The following is a 10062-nucleotide window of genomic DNA, read 5'->3' on the forward strand; positions in this document are numbered from 1 at the left end:
CCTTTTCACTTTTTTTTAAAATCAGTTTTGTCACTTTAAATTTACGCCAAAAGTATCCTTTAAAGTTACAAAATATCAGATATCAAACAAAAGACAATTCAATATGCAAAGCAAACAAAGAACTGTTTTTCTAAATGTCCAATTGCTTAGCAAAACCCTTTAAAGTTTGTTAGCAGATGTATCCAGTTTTTGGTAGTGCTCCTTTAAAGTGTATTGGATCCACAGTTAGTGTTCAATCTCCTACCGCGACCTTGGCAGAGATTTTGTAGTAGTGAGGAAAAGTAAAGGACCACGTGATGCTCTAGTACAGGCAGTCCGGATTATTGTGCTCCTTGGGTAGGCTCGCCATCCATGGATCAGGAGAAGTCCAGAACGATCCGGTCCGGAACCATCTCCCAATTACTCTCGGGGGGGAATCAAAAACCTGGCCTGCAGGACAGGCCATAAAAATAATTTTAGTCCATATGCAAAATAAAACCACTCCAAAATGAAAGCGGAGCCGCACTAGAAGGCTACGTGACTCTTTAGAACTTAAAATGGCGGCTGCTCTTTTTTCTTTTTCATACATCCAACTCTACTTGCAAAATTAGCTTCTTTTCACACAAAATATACCCAAAATACATCAAATAAAATACATTCATGTTTCGAAGTGTCAAAAAAAATTATAAATAACTCAAAAGTACTGTTTTGTCGTCTTTTCACAACTTAAATTGGTCTCAACTGGGCTCGCCTCATCACGGCAAAACCCACGCCACAAAAGTAGGCAAAATACAAAACAAAACTCACCAAAACTCGTCTCGTAATGGCATAAAATCTTATTTGGCTCACACCCCTCTTCCGGTCTAGCTAGACAACAGGTTTGCACCGTTATTTTAGTTTTTCACCGTAGTTTTTCAGCTAATGGCTACTTTGCTGCGCGTGCTTGCTGTCTCTGCCCTAAACAGGCCTATCTCTCCGCTACGCGCCGCACAGGTTGGGGAGGGCTCTTGAAAAAACTTGAACTTTATCGACAAAAAAAACAATTTCTCCTTTTAAACAAAAATAGCCTCCAGCTCCTGCAGCAACAGAAGACAAACAAGGAACTCCCATTAGCGCCTTGATGACTGTAAAGAAATACAACTATTTGTGTCTAAAACCTGACACGTCTAGCATTAACCAGTCTTTTCTTGGAAAGGGATTGATGAAAGGATTATGGGTAAAAGTCTGTGAATTTCAGAGAATTTGAGAAGGCATTTCTGGCTGCTTAAAAATGGCTTTAATGTTCGCCAAATATTTTGATTTGAAATGGTTTATTTCAAGCAATCAAATAGAAGTAATACACAAAAGCAATATAATCATCAGTTATACATTCATACAATAACTAATCAAACTTAGGATAATTAAACATAATTAATAAATATTGCTTGAAAGGGAGTGGAAGGAAGCGAACTTATATAATCCCACCCCGTTATACTATAACCATTTTATTACATGATTTATCAATATCCGGTTCCTAGGTTTTATCAGACAGAATTAACAATCATAAGGTATCAATAAAGCACATGCCAAAGATGAATTACTTAAGTACTACGTCAAAAATAACTATTTTAGAAATCAACATGACAAATGCAGATCAGTCATCTGAAATATATGCAAATTATGTTACTTTTAAAAGTCATTCATATGCTTTAAAACATAATACTATATCAGTAAAATAGACACAACACTGTTTCAGGAAATTTCATAGCAAAATTTCATCAAGTATCAAAAGTTAAAAACGTGCAAAGTTATGCTACATTAGGAAAGATTTTTGAATCAATTTATCAATTTTAGGAGCTAGTGAAGTAATATCAAAAGTCAATCAATTTAACAATTTTCAAAAGTGATTAATCATTTGTTTTACTCTTTTTATATATTTTTTTGTATTTTTATTTTTTTTATAATAAAGTAATGCTGTAGGGGAAAAAATAAAAAGGGTCCATAAACTGTCGAATTGTCCAAGGTTGGCATTTCTTCTTTTATTGATAACAGCCGATCTTCTGGGTTTAAACAGTTAACATTTCTCTTCGATGCTATGTCTGCAGACATTAGATTCAGGTCCATATCCTTCAGCTGATATCAGCTGCGGTGAAAGTTGAGGTCAAGTTGTCTGCAGGTCAGAACTCTGCTGTTATTCAGGTGACGTCAGACGTATGGAGAAAGTGAGGAATCCAGGCGTCATATTTCTTGAAATTATTTGGCTCTTTGATTTATTACTCCACGTTGTTTCATACAACCGTAATCAAGCACTTCTCAAAGTCCTTCATGATGTTCACAACCACAACCTTGGCCCGGTCCAGTGGACCGAGTGGTTTGACGTAAATCCTGCAGCCTTTAACCCAAGTGTTCTCAATCTGCTTACGCTTCCTGAGAAGCCGTGCATGTTTTGAGATTGCAGCATTCCTTCTAGTCAGATAGTCGTTCAGATAAACAGCAGATCCTCTGAGATTTTTGCGTTGATTCATCAAAGCTAGCTTGTGTTTGTGATTCACAAACCTGATGAGGATCGCTGGTTTATCCGTCTCCTTTATCCTGGGGAGCAGGTGGCAGGTCTCGATGGTATTGAGATCCAGGGAAATTCCTTTAGATGTGAGAAATGAATGTATTTGCTGCACCAGAGACTCTGCACCGATCTCCGTATTAGCACTGCTAGCTACGCTAGCGCTAGCATTAGCAGTGCTAGCTCCAGCTGTATTCAGCTTCGCTCGAGGCTTGATTGGTACTCCAGTGAGAAGGACATTATTCATCCTTACTTGCTGTTCCACATCGTCCAGTCTTTTCTCCAGAATCTCGACCCGGTTTTCTCGCTGCTCGTTTTGAGCCCGAAATCTTCGGAACTCTTCCATCATATCCCAAAGTGGCGTTAGCTTAGCCGACACTTGATCCATAAACTTTTCAGCGTTTCTTGAATAATGTCAAGAGACTTTTTGAGGTCTTCGTATTCTTTTTTGGAGAAAAATCAACTTTTTAAGTAATTTGAAGATAGTTGTATTCGCAGAGAGGCACGCCACATGTCCTGTTGTGTAACCCAGAACCGGAACACTCCCAAATATGTGTTCAGATTAAAAACAAAACACTTTAGGGAGGGCAACAAATGTTTTGTAGAGCTTTTTTCTTCTGATACCATGGGCCTGTTTCAGAAAGGAGGGGGTGGGGGGGTGAGCGTGGTATATATTGTGTGTTCGGAGGACGGAGCACTTAGTTAAATAAAGAGAAGGTGTCATTCCCAGAATAACTGTTTTGGAGTCATTCTTAATCCGCTCTGGAGGTTGAGGGTTTCGAACGGAAGTGAACCCCGAAGGAGAATTCCCTTCGGCCCTGAAGGAAATCTCCCCTGCGCTTCTGACCACGGTCGGAAAGACGAGAGAAAAGAAAGGAGAAGTTTTCGCGCAGCGAAAGGTTCAAAAGTACACAAAAGTTCACTTTTAAAAACACAATTGCATGTATTAATATTAAACTGACCAACGTTTGCAAGAGGGGAAGGTTAACAAAAAAGTCCTCTAAACATTACCGACGTTAAATGCATTTTCCCCCCAGATTGATTCTGTACACTATGCAGCATTTCATGCATTTACACCAGGAATGACACTTCAAAAGTACACCTAAATACCGCCATTTTTTATTTCACTTCTTACGCTGTTTAAAAAGTTATTACAGTCAATATTTCATAACAATGATTTAAATGCAAACTTTCGCATTAACTTGAGCAGCTATGTTTTCCCACGCTAACTGTCTCTGTTTTGCAGATGCAGCGGTGTTGCTTTTCTTCTGGAATATGTGCTCATATTCACTGTAACTCTGCAGCAGCACGTCAAGTTCAGCTGGAGAAAAATACGCAGACCTCTTTTTTTCACGGTTGCCATGGTGACTCGTGATATCTGCGCTCCATTGATAATGGCTTCTTATAGTCGCGGTGCGCACGCTCACCTCCGAATCAGTCCACTCTGAGTTGATTGACCTAACGTGGATCAGCTTCTCTGAAACAGAAAACTCAGAGTTGTTAATCTCCCGATTGACCAACTCAGAGTTTAAGTTCAACCTCAGAGTTGGTTGAACCCATATCTGTACTGAAAGGTCTGACAGTTTGTTTGCATTGAACGCTTTGCCCAATGTCTACATAGTTAATCATAAATTATACAAAACATTTGTATTTTCAAGCTAAAAAAATAAATCTGCATGAGTTTGGGTTTCTTTTAGTATGATTTCAGGTCAAATGCGTTAATACCATACAGCAAAATGACAACTAAAACACCCTGGTAAAGTCGTACTGAAAAAAAATGACCAACAGTTTTTAAGGTGAAAACATCAAACTCCAAAGGAGACAAAAACTTTGAATTCCACCTTAGACTCCTGAGAGTTAAATAAAGGTTCAGCACCAAAGGTACCTCTGTAAGTCATGCCTCACAGGCGGTGAGTTTACTCCTCCTGCTGGAACAACTACAGACTTTCTCAGACCAGGGGCCTGTTTCAGAAAGGAGGTTCAACCAACTCTGAGGTTGAACTTGAACTCTGAGTTGGTCAATCGGGAGATTAACAACTCTGAGTTTTCTGTTTCAGAGAAGCTGATCCACGTTAGGTCAATCAACTCTGAGTGGACTGATTCGGAGTTGAGCGTGCGCACCGCGTCTATAAGAAGCCATTATCAATGGAGCGCAGATATCACGAGTCACCATGGCAACCGTGAAAAAAAGAGGTCTGCGTATTTTTCTCCAGCTGAACTTGACGTGCTGCTGCAGAGTTACAGTGAATATGAGCATATATTCCAGAAGAAAAGCAACACCGCTGCATCTGCAAAACAGAGACAGTTAGCGTGGGACAACATAGCTGCTCAAGTTAATGCCTAAGTTTGCATTTAAATCATTGTAAACATGGCAGCAGCTAAAAATGAAGTATAAAAACATAATTCAATCAGGTCAAATTTGAGCATGTCATGGATGTAGGCTTTGTTGACAATATTTGACATATGAAACATCTACATAGCAATACATATCTAATGTTGTTTTCATTGTATATATGTAATTGACTGCAACGAAAAACGGTAACGCTCAAACAAAAACGTATGGGGAAATGACAAAAAATCGAGTCTTCTCAAAATCCTCGTACGAGGTAAATATAATTCTCTACGAATTAATGCAGCCTCCTCGTCTATTGGGTCCTCCAAGAAAGAACAAGCCATTCTTGTCACTTAGACCGTCTCTGTGTGACGGAAATGTGGGCAATGAAGGTTAAAGTGAAACATACCGCTTCGTCTTTAAAAAGGGGAGGGGACCGGCAGAAACCTTTAGTTTACAGAGTAAAACCTGCTCCCGACCAGGTTAGGTTCACAGCATAAGTAACCATAGACACTGACTCCGAGTAAGTTACCTCTCTTTCAGAAACGGGTTTGACTTAATCTGCTTTCTCTGGTTTAACAAACCTCCCATTCTGAAACAGAAAACCCAGGGTTTCCCTGATTTCAGGGTTAATGCACTCAGAGTTTACACTTAACCTCTTTTCTGAAACAGGCCCCAGGTGGTTTGTGTAAAAACCACAGGCGGGGTATTAAATAGCTCTGAGATCAAAGTCCCACACAGCTAAACTGAAACTGAGCTGATAGCTGATCAGTGAGAATGATAAAAAAATCTCACCAAACCGACTTTGCGACTTAACAAAAAACGATCACTTGAGAAAAATATAGCAGTATTTTAGTTATGTTAAAATGCACGACTTTAGAAAGCATTAGTCCCAGACTTTAGCGCTCTGAACGGTTTGCCAGATGGAAACGGTTCAAACTGTTCATCTGTTCTGATCGTCTCTTTTTAGATTGTTTGAAATGCTCAACTCCAACAATTCTAGGGAAAGATCTGGTCTTTCAGCAGCGGACAGACAAACAGTCAAGAGGAACTGAGCTCCTGCAGATGTTCACAGGATGGAGGGAGGCAGTTTGGGGTTTGTTTGTGTTTTTTACACCTTTATTGCAGAAAAGTCTTAACCAGCTGGTGATAGTCAGCAAACTCTTCTTTCTACCATCAAGACTGGATCTGCAATGATCTGAACCAGGAGATCCTTCAGGTCTGCTTTTGAAGGCTTTTTCCATGAGGTTTGTGTCCGAGCACCACTTGCTCTGATGGTCCACATCCATTAGGACTTTCAAAGTAAAAACAGGGAGCAAAGTGAAGAAGATGAGGGCTCAGCACACTGCCCTGTGGCGTATCTGTATTCGTGCTTTTTTAAAGTCTCCATGACAGACATGACATGAACCGGATCTTTTTACAGTTTGGCGTTGTTCTCATGTACTAACTGGAGCAAACTCGTATCAGCACATAAAAAAGTCCCAGTTCACCTGCAGCAGCTCTGTGTTGTCTGATCCTCCTGCCGGGCTCTCTGTCGTCTGGGAGCTCGACTGCTACAGTTACAATGAAATAAATAAACATTAAATACCAGGAATCACATTTCAAGACATTTAAACCTTCAAATTGAAGTAGATTACAGCTGGTGACAAAAACGGATGCAATGGTTTTTCTTCAGATCTGAACAAAAATGTCACTTTTCAAATCAGCAGAAATTATTTTATTTACTGGTTTATTTCATGACGTTTTTAGAATCCTCCTCATCCCAGCACACACACACACACACACTCACTCACTCACACACTCACTCAATCTTCTAGATCTACTAACCAGGGTGGTGATTAGTGCGTCTCGCTCGGCGAGTTGCGTCTGCAGGACTGCGTGCTGCTTGTGGAGCTCGTCCAGCTCCTCTCTGAGCTGAGAGAGCTCCTCGGTCTGCAGTCCGTTCTGCTGGGAGCCGTCCCCCTGACTCGGACTCTCCTTACCTGAAGATGACAATATACATGATTACATACCAAAACACTCCAATCCTTCAGACATACCACACACCTGTTCTTAAAGCATCGATTAAATTCTGAGGTAAAACGAGTCTCATTTCTATAGAGGGCTGACGGGAACACCGTTTCTGTTTAAACAAACAGGAGAGTCAGATAGAAGCTGCTGATTCAGCACTATAGACCTGCTGTGGTTCGCAGACATGAAGATTTATCTCTCAAATCAAAATGTCTGCTCAAAATTGTCTCATTGAACTCTAAAAGGCTAAACAAGTCTTTGATTTGGAGAATTTTCTTCCATCATCAGAAGCTGCTAAACCTTTTTTTGGGTCACAAGCCAAAGGCGCGGTTAAAACCCTGAACATGTCGCCGGTCTGTTGCAGGTACACAAACTCACACAAGCACACCTGGGGACATTTTAGAGTCATCAGTGAACCTATGAAGACGCTTTTTGGACTGTGGGAGGAAGCCACAAAACCCTCACATGCATGGGAGAACATGCCAACTCCACACAGAAAGAACCCGGCCAGGATTCAAACCTTCTCCTGTGAGGCGAGAGTGCTAACCACTACACCACCATTAAGGCAATTGGGAGAATTTACAGACTGAAAATATTATTTACCATCAAAGGAAATCAAGAAAATATTTTAAGATTACTGGCTGTTTTTTTTCCCAATCAGGCACAGTAACAAATATCATGTAATGTGATATGACTACACTACCCAGAATGCCTAGAAGGGCCAGGAAGCAGGTGATTGGTCACAGGAGTTGATGGCAAATTGTGTTGTTATTCATGTTTGTGTCTTAACTGCAATAAAAAGCTTCTGCTGCAACACAACAGACGGAACAAAGTTAAGCTTTGAAAACCAAGAAGTGACTTTCTTTTACATTTCTGGAAAACAGGAAAAAATAAAATAGACTACAGTAATCAGCAACGTTTCATACCAAAATCCATCATCAAAAACTAAAAATCTGAAAAAAGCTCAGGGAAAAGTGACTTTTTCTGTGGGACGTGTGACTCAAACCTTTCAAAGTGTAAATAAAAACCCTACAAATCCAGTCTTCAGCTACAGTGGAAGCTTTTCCCTCAAAGGCAGATAAGAGACAAGAAAATGAATTTCCTTTAATAACATAAGCTGCTCTTTAGCGCAAAAAGGATCAGACATGAATGTCTCCATCATTTCTAAACCAACAAAAAGGTTATAGAAACTGTAAAAGTGTCAGAGTGAGCTTTTGCGTGTTGGACGAGGACTGACCTAGTTTCAGCTTCAGGATGTTGTACTGGTCTTTGTGCTGCTGGATCTGGGATAGCTGCTGTGCGACAGTGGCCTGCATCTGCTCGTGCTGGGAGGACAGAGCTGCTACCTGCTCCTTCAGCTCCTGGATCTGAGCATCCTGAGTCACACAGTCCAAACTCTGATGTTATCTGGAGACTACAGCAAATCCACGACTAATGGGCAACATTTTTAGAAGCCAAATTCGACAAACCTGTTCTCTGATCAGCTCCTTGTATCGAGTTACGATGTTGTCGTGCTGCTCCAACGTCTTCTTCATCTCTTCCTCCTTTTTGTCCTCCTCGGTGGACTTGTGAACCGCTTTGGTGATCACCCCTGTGATGAGCAGCGTTACGTCAACTGGGACTCAAACCATCACTTGCACATGAGGACGGCGGCCTCCCTGACCTTCCAGGTCTTTGACCAGCTTGGTGAACTCGTGGTCGAACAGCATCTGTTCCGGCGACGGGAAGACGGGCTGCGGCTTTAGGGCCGCCCGCGAATACAGTTCATGTTTGGTGATGAAGCCCAGCTTCTCCACAAAGTTCTCCTTTCCGATGCGCTTCTCAATCAGCTGCTTTAGCTTCTCCCTGAAGACGACGGGAAGAAAATCTGTGTTTTCATTCAAACATCGAGTCTAACAGAATGTTAAAGTGACTCAAAGACACGTACTTGGTGTAGTTTTCCAGTGAGTTATCGTTATGATAGATACAGATGCCGAGCAGCAGCGCACAAAGGCCCTGCACCAGCCTCTCGTCTTCTCCCAGGTTCTCAGAGATCTGAGCCGTCAGCTGCAGGACTCAGAGTCAAGGCTCATGCAGAGAAGCCAGTGGAGGACAGGGGCTCCCTCCCCAGCAATAAACACATGGGTGCTCTTTACACTCAGAGGTCAGATTTGATGTGAAGATGCATTTAAGCAGAAATGTAGACTCAGAGGTCAAAGGGGGGAGAAGGTAAAAAGGTTGTGATGAAGGATACAAAGGGAACGTTATCCTGGTTATGCAGGAAGTGCGTGACAGCAATGGGACAGTTGCTGATCCATGTGCACAGCAGCATGAGGAGGCCCACCCTGGTCTGGACTTTGCTGCCCTGCAGAAAACCAAAGAGTGAGTCTGACGAGGAGCTTCTGACACGCGAGCAGAGGCATCAAAAGCATGTTAGACAGCTCACACAAAGAGACTTCAGACCCAAAGAACTAAACACAGGAGTGGAAGTTAGAAGGGTTAAAATCGATCGGGTTCAGAGTTCATCTAAACCTCAACCGAATCACAACCACAGAACACCCCAAAATGAACTCCACGGTTTTTTAAAGCGCTCAAGCACAAAACAACTAACAACTAACCCTAAAACAAGCAAAAAAAGGAAATATTTGAAAGAAATTAGCCTTAATAAGCATCTGAAGGCCAAACAAACAAACAAAAAATAATAAACACACCTATAAATAATAAATGTAAACAAATGTTTTGAAATCATCGTTATGGCAGTCAAATGATGCCAAGTGTTAGTATCCATTACAGCCAACACCAAACAGTTTGGATGTTTTAAAGAATAAAACAAAACCAAACATGCAAAAAAAAAAACCATTTCATATTCTGTTCTGGAAATGTTCAGGAGCAGAAGCAATACCAAAAGGTAGCTGCCTAAAATAGTAACGGCCAAAAGGTGTAATAATGGTGGTGTATTTGGCTGACTCTTCTGTAAGGGGAATTTGCCAAAATCCCATATTAGCATCCAATTTGCTGAAAATCCTGGCTCCAGCCAATTTGCCTAGTGTCTCTTCCACTGATGGCAGGATGTATTTTTCTCGACACACAGAAAGGTTGAGGTGTGTGAGATCAACACAAATACGCACCTTGTCTGTTTTCTTTTTGGGTACCACCACCATGCCAGAACACCAGTCTGTTGGCTCCTCTATTTTGGTTATCACACCTAAGTCTTCCATGCGGG

General features: G+C 41.3%; 1 protein-coding gene across 1 annotated transcript; it reads right to left on the minus strand.

The window, feature by feature from the left end:
• Positions 1–1031: 1031 nt before the first annotated feature.
• Positions 1032–9435, minus strand: LOC144990222 (general vesicular transport factor p115-like). Its single transcript, XM_078943257.1, has 8 exons — positions 9094–9435; positions 8788–8906; positions 8524–8705; positions 8330–8451; positions 8098–8236; positions 6678–6832; positions 6341–6403; positions 1032–1055 (listed from the first exon to the last, which is right to left on the minus strand). Exons 1-8 carry the CDS (start codon positions 9169–9171, stop codon positions 1032–1034), a joined length of 882 nt encoding a protein of 293 aa, XP_078799383.1. The 5' UTR covers positions 9172–9435.
• Between the last annotated feature and the right edge of the window lie 627 nt (positions 9436–10062).

This window comes from Oryzias latipes (assembly GCF_053564925.1).
Source record: "Oryzias latipes strain Hd-rR chromosome 1 unlocalized genomic scaffold, Olatipes_Hd-rR_3.1 chr1_Y".
NCBI lineage: Eukaryota > Metazoa > Chordata > Actinopteri > Beloniformes > Adrianichthyidae > Oryzias > Oryzias latipes.

Coding starts and splice junctions, on each gene's coding strand:
- LOC144990222 (XM_078943257.1), bottom strand. CDS start 9,171: ATGCTGCTGTGCACATGGATCAGCAACTGTCCCATTGCTGTCACGCAC. Junction 6,833..8,097: donor CATCCTGAAGCTGAAACTAG/GTCAGTCCTCGT, acceptor TGTCATCTTCAG/GTAAGGAGAGTCCGAGTCAG. Junction 1,056..6,340: donor ACAACACAGAGCTGCTGCAG/GTGAACTGGGAC, acceptor CTGTTGCTGCAG/GAGCTGGAGGCTATTTTTGT.